This window comes from Sinohyriopsis cumingii, chromosome 3, assembly GCF_028554795.1.
Source record: "Sinohyriopsis cumingii isolate HCF-2022 chromosome 3, ASM2855479v2, whole genome shotgun sequence".
Taxonomy (NCBI): domain Eukaryota; kingdom Metazoa; phylum Mollusca; class Bivalvia; order Unionida; family Unionidae; genus Sinohyriopsis; species Sinohyriopsis cumingii.
Window position 1 is genome coordinate 123717053 of NC_142963.1, and position 19329 is coordinate 123736381.

The 19329-nt window shown below is 36.7% G+C and overlaps 2 protein-coding genes across 2 annotated transcripts in view; one reads left to right on the forward strand and one right to left on the reverse strand.

The window, feature by feature from the left end:
- LOC149803762 (dynein axonemal heavy chain 3-like) overlaps positions 1–1531 on the reverse strand; it is a 311163-nt gene extending 309632 nt beyond the window's left edge. The window contains exon 1 of the mRNA XM_089953988.1: positions 1287–1531. Coding sequence (XP_089810114.1) covers positions 1287–1307 — 21 coding nt within the window. The 5' untranslated portion in view covers positions 1308–1531. The remainder of the gene's footprint in view (positions 1–1286) is intronic.
- Positions 1532–7530: 5999 nt separating this feature from the next.
- Positions 7531–19329, forward strand: part of LOC149803763 (splicing factor U2AF 50 kDa subunit-like) — a 55949-nt gene continuing 44150 nt past the window's right edge. Inside the window, exons 1-3 of the mRNA XM_089953545.1 lie at positions 7531–7688; positions 13729–13855; positions 19056–19156. Coding sequence (XP_089809671.1) covers positions 7637–7688; positions 13729–13855; positions 19056–19156 — 280 coding nt within the window. The 5' untranslated portion in view covers positions 7531–7636. The remainder of the gene's footprint in view (positions 7689–13728; positions 13856–19055; positions 19157–19329) is intronic.

The window sequence follows — 19329 nt, forward strand, 5'->3', positions numbered from 1 at the left end:
TCATGTGAAAACAACAGAAAAGACTACATGTATCTGCATGGTGACCTGTGAATGCATTAGGGATGAATCCTATATTTCTGAATGATGTAATATCAACTAAACATAACATATAGATAAGTTTCTAGTCATAGGTGACCAACATCTAGAAAGCTGGTGGGCCAAAATACACCTAGTCCAATAAATCTGGCCTCAAACCTGTACTAATATCGATGGGTGGTTACCTATTAGTACCATTACAGGTTTGGGGACAATTTGCTGAACTACAAAATACCATAGAAAATTTGTTCTAATATCCTTACTTTGTTGTTCATTCATTTTTTAACAAGCATAGTAAAGTTTAATAGTAAAGATAGAAATAGTTTATAAATTAAGTGGTAACTAGTTCAGTTAGAAATGTAGTAAGTGATGGTTAACTTGAATAAAATAAATCAGCCTCTTCTTGCAATCCTCCCTCCCAGCCATATAAATCTTTTTCAATGCATTTCTATCTATCCCATTAGGTGAAGGTGGGTATGGGGCCCTGACTTTAATCTGTACCAATTATACTTACAATAACCTAAAAAGAATAAAAAAATCACAGACCTGGTACATGGCGGTAAATTATGTATGCAATGGCAAAGCAAATAATATTCTGACAACAGTTTTAGACTATTTTTTATTACAAGTGTAATGTCAACCACAATGATGACTAGTTAATATACATTCTGTACATTATTTTTCTTACAAATACAGCAAATATGCCTAAAATTTAATATTTTGGAGAAAAGATAATTCATTTCTTAAATGGGTTACAAGTGTATGCAAGTTCAAGGTTGTAATTTATTCTCCTCACATTAAGTACAATGTAACAGACAAAGTGAACTGACTACAGACAGATAATTCCAACATGCTCCTTCAAGAAATGCGCTTTCATCAGCACTTAGAAATAACATAATACACCAGGTTATCAAGTACACCTAACACCGGCGAATTCAGTATAATTGTACTGGAGTCATTATAAAAATTTTAATGTATTTGGCAAACTACATAACAAATTCACTAAAATTTTCTATAATTTTTATGGCACAAACTCTAACCTTGAAAAATGTATCGGGTATAGAAACGCATTAACCTTTGAGCCAATGCCAAGATTATGTGTGACCATTTGTGCTCATAAAGTAGTGCCCATGGTTATGTCATTTATCATAATAATCACTATATGTGCTGCATCTTTAAATATCACATTCAAAATAATGTTAATTTGTTCATATGTCGACTAAATAATTTAGACACAAATTATAATGTACCTTTGCTCTCTCGAGCGCCATTTTGCAAACACAATACTATCACAGCAAATCGATCCGAGAACGGGACAGCTTTAAATGTACTGCCCTTGAGGAATATGTTTAAAATCTTCCTCAGCTAAAACCTTGTTGTCTCAAACACTTTAGTTCTGCAAAAATAATCTTAACTGACGAACGCGAATTCACAGATAAGTGTGATTTTGGCATTATTGGCGCCGAAAGTCACAACCAAAGTTTGTCCTCCATGTTATAATCATAATCCGGGTCTTCGCGTTGCCAAGTTGATAACCTCGTGCTGAAACCAACATTTGACTAGTATACGGTTATTTTACCTTAGAAATTGCTTTACCTCACGATTGCTTGCAAATCAGTTTGACTGCCTTAGAGGGGATTTTTCAAAACCAGAATTCGCTTGTGAAAAAAGAGGGTTCGTGTCAAAAGAGATTTTTTTAAATTTGTTATCAAGGTAAAAACTGGTGATCTGTAACGGCTAACATAATACGATAGAGCTGACAGAGATAGTATAAAGTAGAGGATCTTTTCAGAAAGGATACTAAATCAAATTATTTTGTTGTTTTTGTTGATATTGTGTTACTGTTGTTATTTAAAATAATAATAATAATTATATAATTGTTATTGTTTTTATTATTATTATTATTATTATTATTATTATTATTAATAACGAGAAAGATGATGACACGGATGGTTATGTTTCCAATTTAATATTAAAATAGTTACTGCATTTGTACTTGATATTATGTGTAATGGTCACAGTGAAGTGACCGCTCCGGTGGCCTAAGTGGTGATAGCGTCAGCCTCGGATACGGTGGGTCGCAGGTTCGAATCCCGGCCAAGTCATACCAAAGACTTGTTTTTAAAAAATTGTACTATGCTCAGCATTAAGACGATAGTGTTAGGACTGGTCGGCCTTGTGTCAGAATAATGTGACTGGGTGGGATATGATGCTTCATGCTTGCGACATGATGACCCAGTTCTAGACACTATGAACTGCCACACTGCAGACATCGTAGCGATATGGCTGAAAGATTTAAAGCTAGGTTAAAATTCCAAATCACACACACACACATACAGTGAAGGATATTTCATATTTGTTTCCTTATCCTCCATCTAATAACTCTCATCTGTAATGTTGCATATGGGGTGGGGGGGTGGGGGTAGTTAGAGATGTTTTCTATAAATCTTAATTATAGCATATTATAAATGGAGTTTTAAATGATTGTATCATTGATGTTGTGTATTGTATTTGATGCAATCTATGTCATCTATTGTATTCATTAACACCTTAAATACGACAGGTATGCAATGAAATAAAGTGAAGAAAATACAACTCAGCAAACTCGCTCAAAATTAACACACCTGACTTCTCCCTAAAATATGGCAATTCTAACAAAATAATTCATTCATATTCATATCAGACACAGATGAAGATGCAGGTATAGACACTAATTAAAAATCACACTAATTAGACACTAATTAAAACTTTGTGCTGTGAGAAGGCAACACGTTGTATAGCCTTCTGTTATAGCACCTAGCTATTGCACAATTCGATAATGACAGCGAGAACCTGGACGGAAAATGTACAGGGCATATTATTTCATCCACCGCACATACATACATACATACAGGGCATCCACTTCATAGGTCCTCTGATCTGAATGTGGGGAGGCATTAAATGTAAGCATCTTATTCGGTCTTTTCGCAAACAAGTCCACTAAGCGTCTCCCCATAGTTGTAAAAGTGACTCTGCCACCGATTGGCACAGAGACAATTAAGTGAGGCCCACACGACCCACTCTCGACAGACCGTCTGGCAAGATATCATTCTTTCCCGGAATATGGCAGACCTAGCGAAGATATGCATCCTGTATATCACTGGAGACAACCCAATATACAGGCCTTGAAGCATTCTGTCCGAAGTAATATTTTAAGGCGGAAATATAGATTATGAGCCAAAACGTCCCGACTTTGTTTGTAACCAAAAAAAATCACTAATTAGACATTAATTAAAACTTTGTGCTGTGAGAAGGCAACACGTTGTATAGCCTTCTGTTATAGCACCTAGCTATTGCACAATTCGATAATGACATCGAGAACCTGGACGGAAAATGTACAGGGCATATTATTTCATCCACCGCACATACATACATACCTACCTACATACGTACGTACGTACATACATACATACATTTTGGCGGGGGGGGGGTAAACTAACTTTAATTATGTAGTATTTACTGATTCTATTGCATATTTTTCCATTTCTTGGACGCAGGTCCTTAGGCCAGACTTAAACGATTTCCTCCTCCAATTAGTAATGGAAGGTTCTCGAACAGAAGATTCCAGATCCCAGTCAGACTTCTGCGTCACAGCCTGCATTCGAAAAAGGACATCAACTACATGATATCAGCGCAGGAAAATATCACATAATTACAATTATTTTTCCCCAAAACTAAATTTAATCCCAGCAATTATGCTACTACTGTATGCTGATGGCATAAATAAGTCCTGTTTACAAAATGTTCACTTTTCCGCACGGTATGAGAAAGCTTGTAGAAAGTTCAACCACTTTTTGTGCCGTTACTTTCGGGTCCAACAAAAATGAACATCTTTGATTTGTTTGTCCAATGGTCAGATGGTGAGAAGATACTGTGAGATCGTCAGAAAGCAGCTCTCGTAACATACTCCAGAGAGTAGTGATTCAAATAGCTCAAGAAGAAGGGATGGTCACAAAATCATGTGCCTTATTTCTCATGAAAGAAATTACCTTCTCAGCTAGCGACTGGTAAGCCCTCTTGATGGCGGGTCCAATCCACACAAAAACAGTGAAATAGCAGAGGAATCCCTAACTGGGTGACGCTACGTACCTTTTGTTCTTCCTTTAGAGAAAGTCAAAGAAAACCGTATGGCCATAACTGGGTAAAAAGGACTATCTTGGTCATCTCAGCAACCCTTTTCAACAGATAGGGAATGAATCTCGCTCCTTCTCTTGGCAGAATCTAAGGAGAGCAGGAAAACAATCTTAAGTCGAAGGTTCTTAAAGGAAACTCACTCAAGCATTCATAAAGATGTTTAGACAATAGCCAAATAACGCACGAGATTCCATCAATGCATTAGTGATACAAACACCGGCCTCTAAAGTTCAGAATATTCGATGAGGTCAGAAAGGTGAGAAGGCGAGAGTCCGATCCAAAAGCAGAGGATCATTAGAAAACTTAAGCGTGTTGGAAAGGGATACCCTATAACTCTAAATAGTGGACGCCAAATATTTATTCTCCTCATGCATGGAGAGAGAAGAAAATCAGCATCTGCGCTAAAAGGGTGAATGCTGAGACCAATACATTTTCTACTGCACCAATTACAGAATATTCTCCTCTTTGCTTAGAAAAAATTTGAAGTGGATTTTCTTCTAGTCTGAACGATGCCAGCATTGCGCGAATGCTGATCCACACGGATCGATCGTTAATATGAGCCAAGCGTGAAGATGGAGAAATCTCTGGCCTATTGTGGAGTATGTACCATCTCTGCTACGACACCGGGTTCCTCATCTCTAGTGATTTACTTGGCTCGTTAACCAACAGGTCAAGCAGATCGCTGAACCACGACCGTATGAGCCACGAGGGTGGAGGATGCTACCAGGTTGAACCGTTGATATCACGAATTTGTAGAACACCTGAAGAATCATTCTGAATGGCTGAAAGGCATACGCAAACAGGTAATCCTAGTTCACAGTCAGGGCATCCACTTCATAGGTCCTCTGATCTGAATGTGGGGAGGCATTAAATGTAAGCATCTTATTCGGTCTTTTCGCAAACAAGTCCACTAAGTGTCTCCCCATAGTTGTAAAAGTGACTCTGCCACCGATTGGCACAGAGACAATTAAGTGAGGCCCACACGACCCACTCTCGACAGACCGTCTGGCAAGATATCATTCTTTCCCGGAATATGGCAGACCTAGCGAAGATATGCATCCTGTATGTCACTGGAGACAACCCAATATACAGGCCTTGAAGCATTCTGTCCGAAGTAATATTTTAAGGCGGAAATATAGATTATGAGCCAAAACGTCCCGACTTTGTTTGACACCAAAAAAAAATCCAGGAATGGAAACCAAATGACGTAATTTTTGCACCCTCTCGACTGCACTCGTATATAGGAGGTTGATCCTTAAATGAGCCAGTTTGGACTGGAATAGGAAGGTGTGGACATGAGATAGCGGAAAGTGTTTCCGGAAACGAAGTCAGTAGCCGTCCTGCTTGGTTTACTTGACACAGATATGGCCCGTCAGGTCCGACAGCACGAAATGGTGCAGATTTTCTCCCTTAGGTCCTTCTTCCGCCTTATTTAGCGAAGGTTGGTTGAGAGGGAGCATTGGACTGCGTCTTCTTATTAAACTTTTGGGCTGCAGCTGCTTTTAAAATGTGGGAAAAGGATCAAAAGGGTAGTCAGGAAAATCACTCTTAATGGCTTGTTTCGATGGGCCCTCTTCTGCTTCTAGGGACTGATATTGTTCCCTCAGTCCTGTATGACTATGAAGAGGAGGCCTCCAATAAGAGTCCCCGTCTCAAGGGGAGCAGACCATAGTTTTGTGGTTTTTTTTGGGGGGGGGGGCTGTAATCCAGCAAGACTTTGGATTTATCCAAATCAGTGTCCCTGCGAAAGTGTAAGCTTACCTAGAAAAGGCTTGTCTAGACGTTTTCTTTCCGCTCCTAGCTGGGCCACTAGTAGACGGATGAAGTGCTGATAGGGACGACGATTTCGAGACCGAAAGAGGCTGCCCCCACAAAGGTCGCTGAAGAAGTTCGAGCTTTTAGCTCTAAAGCATACAAATTTCAAACCGGAAGGAAAGAGGGGATTAAGGTGCCAAGCTGGTGTGTGAGCGTTATATCTAGACGCAGAAACCATGCAGAATGTTGTATCTAGATGCTCGGCGAAATCATTGGTGTTCACCAATATAAAAACAACGTCCTCATTCTTCCTCTAATCCTAAGACAAAGCAGGACTGTACCTTTCCTCTGCCAGGAAGACATGGAAATAGGGTTGTCCTTATTCCCAGGTCTGTCATTGGGGAGGGACTGACCTTACTGGTAGATTTTCTAGGCGAATGAGAATGCTTCTCCTCCTTCTCATGGGAGATTCGATGCCCTTTTTTTTTCTTCTTCCCCAGCCGAACGAAACAGGTGTTCGGCCTATAATGGCTTCCCTACCTTGAAGCCAAGGGAAGACGGTCCATGGCACCACGGTGAAGGGAGACTAAATTCTCACATCCCGTTGGGACTATAAAGGAACACAAAGAGGTGGACGACACAAAGAGGGGTCGCTGATTCACTCCGCCGCCAGTCAAAAAAAAAAAAAAAAAAAAAGGTGGAGAACAACTTGCTGGTCTAGGAGGCCCTCCTATTACAGTTGCCTTACGCATGTGTGCTATGATCTGCTATTGATTTTGTTATTTTCTTCATTTTGCATGTATTGATGTAGACATATATAATGTATATAATAATTTTTTTGTTTAAATTGTTATTTTTTAAAAATGTATTTTCGATATAATCGTGAAGACATGCATCATTGTCCAATAAATGTTTCCGTCATTATTAGTCCTACAATGTAAGACATAGCACATATTTTTGTTTAAGTGCTAAATCGGGTGATGTGTCATACGCTGTAGGACTACATCATTATGTGCTCTTCCTCTTTCTGTTTTCCCTTCTTCTACCTCTCTCTTCCTTCATCTCTTCCTCTGATGGGATTGGTTGTTCTGTTTCGCTTGGTATTGATGGTAGTCTTTTGGTTATCGATTTGTTTTGCCCTAGTTGGTTCTTTTGGCCCCTTCTTTGTTCTAGCTGTTTTACTTTTTCTTGTCCGGTGTTTTCTAACGTCGTGCTTCTCAGTACTTGTTTTATTTTGATTTCTTCCGTCTCTTTTTGTTTCTTGGTTTACTTTTGTCCTAGTTCTTGCTGTTGTTTCCCTTTTTGTTGTTGTTTTTGACAATCTTTGTCTTGTTGTTGTTGTTTCCCCGTCCAAAGTTTCTGTCTTTTCTGTTGTTGTTGAGTTTGCGTCTGTCTTGGTTGTAGTTGCTGTCCTGCGAACGAGCGAATGCGAATCCGGTGCTTTATCCTGTGCTTGTATTAGAATTTGTTTAACATTATACCTCATGAAGTTTCGCGGGCTCATTCAGTACCGGAAGTGTGATGTGTACATCCTGGAACACTGAAACAAAAACAGTTAGTAAACCAGTCAATTTGACAGGTGCATGATGGGAAGTCGGCCTGTTTTGTTGCATGAACTTGGTCAGAAGGTTTAGATTTTGTTCTTAGTGGAAGCATATATCATTCAGCAGCCATGACAGATGAATTCGATGAATTTGAAAGACAGTTTGCTGAAAACAGAGCTGGTATGCATTACTGGGTATATGATTTGCTCCCGTGTTATTCTCGGTTAGATGTCTGTTTTTTTTTTCTGGTACCGTGTAACCGCTAGACCCCCCCCCCCAGTCCTACATGTAAGACCTCGACGCTGATATTTATGTTTTGTGCGTCTTGGTCTTTCCGCCCAACGGTACAGTATAGCATGCTCCGATGTTGCTTAACATCGGAACGACAAGTCAAATTTTCAGGAATATCTCACACACTTGGCAGCCCATATCGGCGCTTTTCTACAAATTAAAGTTATAATGCTTTATTCGGGCTTTACTTACTCTTATGTCTTTTTTCCTACTAAATTCAGTTCCCACACAACCAAATGAACATGTTTTGAAGTTCTTGAACGAAACAAAGGTATCTTAACACTTTCTTCAATATTAATATATTTTTTATTCTTTTCCTGAAAGAAGTTTAATTCAACTTAACCCGATTTCGGCATTCCCGGCTTCCATCACATTCCAGGCAACTGAAATATACTGTAGGGCAATGAAACTTGAAAACAGATACATTTCTTTTGTGAGAATTTTAAATTATTAGAGAAAAGACATCAGAGTAAGTAAAGTCTGGCTAAAACAATATGACTTTGTAGAAAAGCATCGTTATTGGCTGCCAGTTGTTTGCGATAATTCTAAAATGTTTACTTTGTTACGATGTGGCGTTATTTAGGCAGTAAGACCCAGATGCCCAAAACATAAATATAAGCCTCAAGGTTTGTGTGTGTGATTTTGGATTTTTTTCTTAGCTTTAACAATTTTTCAGTCGTATCACTACAATGTGCAGTGTGGCAGTTTATAGTGATGTCTAGTATTGGGGCATCATGTCTCACCCAGTCAAATTATCCTGACACCTGTCCGACCAGTCCTAACACTAACCTTCTAATGCTGAGCGCCAAGCGAGGCAGCAGTTGGTACCATTTTTATAAGTCTTAGGTATGACTTGGCCGGGTATCAAACCCATGACCTCCTGCTTCTGAGGTGAATGCTGTAACCACTAGGCCACCAGAGCAGTCCAGCATTGGGGTCTTACATGTAGGACCTCCCCCCCGCCATCCCCTTCCAAATTCCAATAATCTAGGTCAGACTTACATTGTAGTATTATGTTGTGCTGACATCCAGATTTAGGTCTTAACCAGAGAACACTGTTGTAAAACAAAACAAAGAAGTCACAGACATTTATATATGCTATGTCTTTCGGAATAGATCTTTTGTAACAGCTTAAGAAATCTATGTAATCAGTGCTGAAAAGATTTTTTTTTCTTCAGACACATGCATAGAGCTGGTGACTTAAATAAAAAAATAGCATGCCCTGACTGAAATTCCACAAGCTTGAACTCCAATTTCCATGTGCCCAAAACTTCCCCTTTTTTAATAACTGTCACACAATGTTGCAATAGCTATAAATTCAATAGGGTTCAATGGGATTTGAAGGTAATGCAAGTGTCATTATTGTTCATCACTAAACATTAGACACTTGATGGTCCTGGTGATCAAACTTCTCATCTGGATTCTCTGAGTTAATTTCAGCAAGAACCAAGCTCAGGGATGGTTCTGGCTTTTAAAAAGCTGTCACCAAAAAAATCACCAACCTCAATATTTTGTCACCAATTTTCAAAAAGTGTCGCCAAAAAAAGTAGTGTACATTTTTCCAAGTGTTAATTTAGTCTATTAATGTAACAGACAATGAAAATTACAAAAGATGGATTAGTTCATACTTTAATTACAAGAAGCATTAACAAAATGTTACAAAGTGTTACATGAAGATCCGTCACGATTTTAGGGCTGCCCACTTGTTGAATGCAGTTTCAAAGTCTAATTTTTCACATCTGTACATGCTGATTCTCATTAAATTCTCGAGAGATGAGATGCAGAGCTTATTTCTGATGTCAATTTTCATGAAGTTCATCTTACTGAATCCACGTTCACAGTGTACAGTGCTGACAGGTGACACCAGTAGTCTCTCAGCAGCCCCCCCCCCCCTTATGGCTAGCTTCACAAAGCTTGTAGCGAATTGCTTCCTAAATACCAAGAATGACCACTGAATGCTGTATAAATTTTCTCGACAAGAAAAATAGGATCTCCATTCCCACGATTGAAACTTACACGAGTCAACACCTGGCAATATTGGACCGTATATATAAGCATAAATTCACACCCAACTTAGGGATTCTTTCACTCCTGTATTTTGAGAAATAAATAATTATTATTAATTATGCAAAACTGTTTTGTTTTTTTGTTGCTATTTCTTGTTGCGGAGTTTAAGTCTCTGCAGCCGTAACACAGGACTGATGGCAAAAGGAAAAGATCAATGAGTAAAATGCTGCACTGGCAACAGATGTAATTGTGATTTAGATTGTTTCCATTTGCTTTGTATTTATACACAGTTGTCGGTACTTCAAAGCTTATCAGTGTTCTATGAAGGTTCAGCAAAACTATTGTATTGGTATATGTATAAAAAAAACAGAAGGATTAGCCATACAATTAATTGTATCTATTCTATTCGCGTCTTCAGAAGTTGGTCAGTTGTAGGTATAGTGCGGTAGCATGATTGACTGTATCGCAGCATACAGTACTTAGCCCAGATGTCAGCATAAGCAGATTATGATGTAACAATGCACTGTAAAGATGGGGTTGTCAGTAAGAACAAAGGATTGTTTGTGTAACAGATTGATACCAATGCATTGCTTAGTCAAGTTTGTGGCTTCCTTTCGTTCTGCCTTTTAATTTATCCAGTCCAAATCCATGATTGTATGTACAAATTAAATAACCAAAAAGTATGTCGCCAAAAAAATCGCCAGATGGTATATTTTTGTCGCCAATAAGGAAAAAAAATCGCAATTTGCGACATTGGCGAAGCCCAGGACAATCCCTGCAAGCTGATGTATGTTGATGTTTTGTTTGCAGTATGTGCAAAGAAGTAATAGCCCCCATTCTAATTGTTTTTTTGCTGGCATGCTTCACAAAGTAAAACTCCATCGACCAGGAGTTCTGAAATATATTTTTGTTTGTCTTTGCTGCTTGCTACCTGATTCCTAAATTGGCTTAAACAATGAATAACACTATTCTGACACCTGAAATGATCATTCTTTGCATTCTATATATGCAGTATAATCTGACTTTAAAGAAATGCTGTTCACAAACTTGGTCAAAAATATATATACGGCTTATACATTTTAATTCAAGGGAATTCAAATGTTCGTTCTCATAAATGCATCTAGCATATCTTTGTTCTACTTCCATTGCTTACCTATGTAAATTAGCATAGTGGGCTCACCCACAGCAGTTTTCAGACACATCTCACTAGCTATTTTCTGCCAGTTAAGGAATATGTGAAATGGTTTATACCTGACCCCTTTGCGTTGAATTGCTGCTATTTAAACTGCACAAGGGATAGTTTTACATCAGCCCCAATCACGACTGATTACCATTTATACATGTAACAGGCATATACTGAAAGTGGTGTGATTTCCTTTCTGTTTTGGAAGATTACTGAAAATGTTTTCTCGAAACACAATCATGTCAGGGGGTTTGGGGGTACGAAATCATATTTTTAGCATGACATGCTGTGCCTCAATTTGATTAAGTTCAGATATCAACTTCACGTAGGACAGTGGTGATCTGATTTAGATTGCACATGTTATGGCAGGTATGTCACCATCTTGAAAATACATTTTTACATTTCATCAGCACCATTCAAGTTCATTTCAGGCAAATTAGATTTATTTGGACAAGCCAATGGGCATCACACTTAGAATACAGGATGGTCCCGATCTAACACTAGAGAGGTCCAGGGCATCATGCAATCAGATTTTTTGAGTACTGGTAATATTTAAAAGTATTCACAATTCTTATTTCTACATTATTAGAGGAGGTAGTGATCATAATCATTATCATGGTAGGTCCTAAGCTATCAGCCCATTGGAATTTATCGATGTTTAACATTTCAAAGTTACTGACCGCTATTTTCTGTAGGAAACCTCGATCCAGTAATCATACTTGGTCTTTTCAGCAATACAGAAATGACTGGCTCATAGGCCAAGTTCTCTCTCGTATAATTAGCATATTGTTAATCACCTGTGTTAGTGTGAAAAATGGTTAATAAAATAATTCCATCAGTTATTACACACACACACAATTTTTATTCAGATAAATAAAAATAGTGCTAATGCTACACTATTTTTTTTTATACAAAACCACACAAACTACTATAAAATTTTTTTAAAAAAACACCACAAACAGACATACATTTTTTTTTTGAGGACATGGGTGTTTTTGTGTGTGAGAGAGAACGAGAGAGTCAATGGAATTGTGAGAAATGTGAAGTGTGGATAAGGTTAACCTACTTTGAAGGCTTTTTCAATATGTTACCATTATTTTACTTAAATGCATTGTGGGTAAGAGGAAAGAGCCATTGAATTATCTCCCCATTATTATGGTGATCACAGATATATTATATTTGTTTAATCGAGTTTAGTACAAGTTAAACATGGATATATTCTGTAGAAATAAGTTTATAAACACATAACGAAAGTTTTAATAAACGTCCGAAATTTGTGTTAGATTTCATGAAAATGAATATGGGAGTACTTATATGTAACATCAGTTGTCTGCAAACTATCCAGTTATGTTTTAAGTTCCATCTTTGAATTATATCTGATTATTTGTGTAAATTGGTTGTGAGGTATGGAATATATAACAGTCTGTCAATGGAACTAGTTGTTTACTTATTGTGGATATCCCCTCCCCCCCCCCCCCGAAAAAAGAACATAGTTATTATTTACATTTGCAACATATAAGTCCTAGGTTCAGAAAGTAAAGACATTTTATTTTGAGGCATGTCATATTTGGTGTCCGAGTCCCACCATGGCAATGTTTTTCTTTTTCCCTATTTTTTTTGTTCTTATTGAAAGTCATTGTGAAAAGGAAAATTATTATTCTGTTGATTTTTAACTTTGCTGGTGTCATATGCAAAGAGCTTATGAGATGATCTTTTGTCCATTTACTGCTATCCATCCGCTATCACAATTTTGTTATCCCTACTCCTCCACAATCTGCTCAGAGGACTGCAATAATATTTACACATACATTCATCTAAGGTCCAGTTGGTCCTGATAGAAAATGCTGCCACTTGGACTTCAAATATGGCCACCATAGCAGCTATTTCAAAACCGCTGTTATCACTTTGCCTACTGATTAAAAAGTAATTTTGACCAAGATAATTCTTGTGATATTTAGTTGGTCCTAGTATTGTATTTGTTATCCATTATGTACCTTGACTTCTAATGTTTGGTCCATTTCCACCACCATGTGGGAGGGAATATTAGCTTGGTCTGGGTCCAGAAAGGAATACGTTTAGTATTATATAATAAAATTAGTTCCCCCACCATCCCTGCCATCTTCTTTTTACTCCCCTCAACTGATATTTTAAATTTAATTTTTAATACAGAAGTTAAAAATTAATCTTAAAGTTTTAAAGTATTTCAGGTGTTATTTCTTTTATGTATGTCATGTCCTCTTTCTAATGTTCAGTACAGTAATGTTACTTAGTTTTATAAGTCATTGTAGCTCACATAAAAAAATCCCATGTGCATGTTCAGGTAGTATGTTCAGTTTTTTTTTAAAATCGTGTACATACGTGTATATGTAACAGTAGGAACAGAATTATAATCCTTAGTAAGTTTTACTGAAATTGTTCAGTATCTTCAACAAAGAAATGTCTTACCTGTCATAATAAGAGATAAAGAATTATGGAGCAAATAAAACAGTTACAACTTGAGCAAAGTATGTGATGTACATATAACATGTCGATTGGTCTGTAGATATGGGGAAAAGATGAGTTTCCAATCATTTTTATTATTAAACAGCATCATTTCAGTTATTGTACACCATGGACAGGTTGGTTTAGACAGTTTGGTAACTGTTGTTACCTTAATTTGCACATTTATTTTTGTAAAATGGTGCACTCTGAAACTTTTAGGCATTTCAACATTTATATTGTTCAATTAATATTTGACAGCAAACCATGACGGTAAAGATTCAAGAAGAGATGGAAAAATTTCAAGATCTAGAGGGAAAAGGTCCAAGAGTCGAGAAAAGAAAAGGTCAAGATCAAAAGATAGGGACAGGAAACGCAGATCAAGAAGGTAAGCATGAAGAATCTGTGAATTGGGGGAAGAAGTTTGCCTTGAAAATTCCTAAAATTTCAGTTGGTATGATTTTTTAAATCAGAGGGGATACAAGTCATTAAAGCTAAATAAATACATAGCTTTAAATCTAAGTTTTTTTCTGTTTAAAAAAAAGCAACTGTAAATCAGCCCTAAGAAGTTAGTGTTGGGACTGGTCGGCCTGGTGTCAGGATAATGTGACTGGGTGGGACATCATGCTACTTTTCGGCAGCATGATGCTCCAGTACTGGAAATCACTTTAAACTGCCACGCTGACTGGAAAATTGTTAAAGCTACGTTAAAAATCTAGATCACATTCACAGACCCACCACTCAGCCGCTAGTCAAAGTCTTTGAACTTGCCACCCACCTGTTGCGTCATGCACTGTTGATGTACTCCGATAATGACAACATGTACATCTGGGGGTCTTTCAGCTACTGAGTTCTGTCATTGTAAATAGTGGCACAGCTAAAATGCTCAATTGATCAACACATTTTCCCACACAGCAAATAGTTGAAACACTGATAGGCCTTTGAATTTTTCCACCCAGCTTTTGCGTGCATATGGAGGACTCCTGCTTAAGTGATTTTCAGCATCCCAGATGAGAAATTTGTGTTCAAATACGTGTGATTAAGTGTTTCGGAGACCTCTGTAACCAGATGATGTGATGTGTCTTTGCTGAGGTGGTGCACTAATCACTAGTTGCAAATGCATGACTAATACAGTGGGGAATGTAAGACAACTTTTAATGGGATGTGTTTGCAATACAATATGGGAGTGAGACTGATTTGACAGTTGGGTGAAGGCATGTAAGGGCAACAAACACAAACCAGAGAGACAGACGTGCATTATTGATGTCTCCAGCATATGGGGAAATTGTGTTTAATCACACATGAAAAAGTATAAAGCACATCAAAAACTGTTAATCTTGCACTTGTTTTGTGGACTATAGACAAATGGTAGATTGATTCATCAGTCTGAAAGCAAAGTAAAAAAGGAAGAACAGTATTATTTATTTTACACTTTTGTACATATTGATGCAGTGATAAAGTAACTCATAACAGAAGTATAATTTTAATAGGAAAAAATCTTGGAAAACATTTGAATGTCATGGAAAAGTTCTTGACAGATAAAATAATTTTTGAGAGCTGCATGACCCATTTACTCATTTACTTCTTACCAGAGCACTGCCAAGACTAGGAAAGCATATACGACAATATTGGCATGTTTTAAAGGCCCTTTCTTGAACATCAATAAAATTAATAATTATGAGTAGACCTTATGTTTATTAATAAAAACGAAAAAGATTATTTGAGAATAGCCACTTGCCATCTACAAGTTAATGCGAAGTGACATGGTTTATGATCTGTTTCCCTCCCCCCCCCCATTTCATGCTATTTATCTTAACCTATAAGTATGATCAGCATATACTATACATTCCAAACATGTTCCACATGTTTAATGAAGTATTTTACTCATCTTAATAGCCACTTTCATGCTAAGTTTCTACTCTGAATTGTTTTGACTCCTTTAGTCCATTTGAAAACTACACTACCGGTGTGTTGCCATTTGAAATATGTTACAACATTAAGTAGCGGCAGAGCAATAGAGAGATTTTGCAGGAAAATCATTAGGTACATCAAGCACTTAAGCAAAGATGCTGTCAGGGTGTGCCATTGCACAAATCATGCAAAATGTGTACAATTTATGCACTTGGAGAATGATGAAACACGAAAACTCCCGCAAATTTGTTGAAAGTCCCACATGAAAATGTGCTCTGTGAAGTGTACAATTTCTATTTAACCATTCTTATCGAAACATCTGTTGTTTTTTTTTGTTTTTATCAACTGGTCTACATCGGGGGTTTTCAAGGATGATACATGTGGTTGTAAAACTAATTTCATTAGAACAAAATGCCCAGAAATAAAAATTATGGCATATTTTGAACCATTCATGAAGAAAGTTTTACAAATGCATGTTTAAAGTGTGGGCTGATTCCCGGTGCAGTTAATTACAATTTCGTTTGGAAAGTACTTCCTGATGATAATGATGATGACAATAATTTTTAAAGTGATGAAGTATATCAGATTACTGGAGCTGGGAAAGCATTAATGGAACCACCATTGAGTGATGTTGAGCCCAAAATTTGTGTTAATTATGAGTTAGATGAACAAAAAAATAGATGGGATGATCCCTTCAATGATATTTTGAAATTAAGTATGTACAAAGGGCAAAATACTGAGCCTAATTAAAACACAGAATTTAAAAGTAGAATGCAATTTTCCTTTTTTAATTAATCAAATTTGCCCTGATCATATATTACAAAACCATATACATATATCCATATCAGGGTTAAGAGAAGTTGAATAAAATATGGGTTAAAAAATGTATAGATATTTTTTAATACCTCTGTCTGCACAGGCATTGATGGACTAAATACCCTTATACAGCATTATGGAACAGATAAGAAATTTGGCATAGTAGTTAGTAAACTACTGATTTAACAAGGGAAGTTTGTGTTATTGAAAAATCCTATTTTGGAGCAGATTTATCCAGAAGATAATATTTGTGATCTCTTGAAAATTGTACAAAACAATCACAAAGTCAGTTTCCCAACATATTCAAGCTGACAAAGCTAGCTATATATATATATATATATATATATATATATATATATATATATATATATATATATGCCCCTTCAGAAAGAAGCAAAGAACAATATTGATACAAAGAAAAGGAGCAGAGTGTGCTCAGAATTAATTAACAGATTAATGCTCACACAACTAGAGGTGACATCTGTCAAAGATGTTGATTTTAGTAGTGCTATAAGAAAGTGGAGCAGGAAAAAAGAGAGACAGATATTGAAGTATGGATAAATATTGACTTGTAACCATTTCTTCCTCCTGTCTTTTTTTCTTTGATAAAGGGGAAGGTCTCTTTTAAGATAAAATCCTGTCATCGTTCTAGAATAGGACTGGGTGAAGTCAGTAGTTTTCCTTCTTTGTTAACAAACACAAGTACCTGTGGCTGCAGCAATCTTTTGCATCAGCAGGAAATAAAATGTGATAGATTTTTATGGTATTAAAGTTCTCAAATGCCCGGATTTGTTCTAGATGAGATTTTCTTTGTATGAGGATATTTCTTGTGTTGAAGGTAACATCATAATATCTTCCACGTGTAACTGAGACATAATATGTTTTCAAAACATTCATGTTGTACAAAGAAAGGGAGATAAATGGATCCACCATTAAATGGTCTAAAACATTGGATAAAACTCACTGCAATCAACAGGTAGTCTGTTTGAAAGTATTGTTGATATCTTCTCATCAATGAGAATTGCATATAAATATATGATAACTTTGTCTGTCTGAAGTCTGCATACTGGAAATAAAACCAAAAATGTCAACAATCATGAAAGGGCACCACCTACCTTCCAAAGATGGAAATACCATCAAGTTCATATGTGAATCAATATGTATCACAAGCTGCATATCGTTAATCTTATCGATACATGACACAGGTGTATCGTTTCACCCCTTGTCATACATGAACTAGAATCTTTTAGCGTTTATGGTACACCACTTTACATGTTATGCATAAGAAAATCAGACGTTCAAATGTTAAAAACCATTTTGCATTAAGAATAACTTCATATGATTATACGGTCATCAAGTTCACAAGTGAATCTATTTGCAACAATAATAGATCACTCACATTTGCAGGAAGCTGGAACCATTCCCAACATTTCGATACACAACACTCATTATTACAGCATCTTACTAAAAATTTGACTAAACTGTACGATTTAATCTAGGTGAATTTTGATTAACATAATGGAAATGTACTAAAAATTCAAAGTGATTGAATGCAGATGATATAAAAAGATGAATGTATCATTTCATAATTCTGCAGCTGAAAGATATAAACTGTTGTGAAGGAGACATCATCTTGATGAAGCATCACACTATATACCTATACTGGAAATTTTGATCCTTTATATACTCATTCTTGGCATGAAAATGGATGGGGAAAAAATCATGCAGTGAGGTAAGTTCAGATTCTTGTATGATCTTTGATCATATTGGAACATATGTCTGTATGGTGAAGCACCCGTGCATTTTGAAGAAAATCAAGTATGATTTATGTAAGATAGAATGTACTATAGGTCATATAGATCAGTTAGTCTTGAAGCATACAGGTTACATACAGGAAGTATGAGTTGATATCATATCTTCTTATTCTGATTGTAGATACTGATGACTGAATGAAATCTGCAGGAAACTGTAAGTTAGAAGAAATGTATTGAAATAAATTTTCATATTTTCTTTCCACCCAGGTGTATTTTGGAGATGTGATGGGGGGGGGGGGAAGAAGCATCAAGTTAGTGTCCTCTAATAAAAGACTGATACATTTCTTAGTTTCAAGAAAAACAGCACATAATGGACTTTTTGGAGTTTTTTAAGCATTCATTCCGAAGTTGGCATGTATTGCTCCTACACTAAGCACAATCCGTACTCTATGATGACACATTTGATCAGTATAATTATTAGCAGTCAGGACACACTCAGGATGTTCTGTGCATATTTTGAAATAACATTTGATGAGTGAGAGGACACACTTTAATAGTTCCTCATCATAACTGAAGGCACCCTGATATGGTCTCGGTCACACATGAAGCAGTATGGTTGGTTCTGAAAGGTACTGTAGAACCTGTCTTGAAAGACCGCCCCTTCTGCCAAAAAATAATGGTCTCAAGACATGTTTTACTGTACAGTTAACATCATTATCACTAAGTCTCATTCTGGTATTGTCAGTTTGTGTGATCACAAAATGCACATACAATTTCAAAAGTGCAATTCCAAACCAGGGAGTAAAATACCACATTTATTAAATTGTTGTCTAGAGCTCTGAGGTGTCTCGCAGTTTTTCACTTTCATATTGATGACCAAACAGTCTGATTATGGTAGTAAGATTCAAGGAGATCTATGATTTTATGTGTAAACACATGACAAGAGGAGGGGTTTACACTGGAGAAAAAAAAAACAGTTGAGACCAAGTGCTTGATTGGTGTGCTTTTTTTGAAAATCGGAATACACGGTCAGCTTTGCAAATTTCAAGGAGTTTATTGTTTTGTTATTTATTGTTTTTACATGTAAGGTATTTTTTCTTATTTCAGTCGCTCTCCTAGGAAGCCAAGGAAGAAGCCTTATAAATATTGGAATGTACCACCAGTAGGATTTGAACATGTAACACCAATGCAGTACAAAGCAATGCAAGGTCAGAAGAAACTAATAATTGAAATCTTGGAATTCTGAAAAGATATTTGACTCATTCTGGTTGTATTAGTGGGAAGAGTGATTAGCCTGTTTTATCCTTGTCATTGCTGGGTTTTGTTTTGGCAGTAGTTGGTAGTTTATGCTCTGGTGACATTATTGAATTGCTGTTCTCTT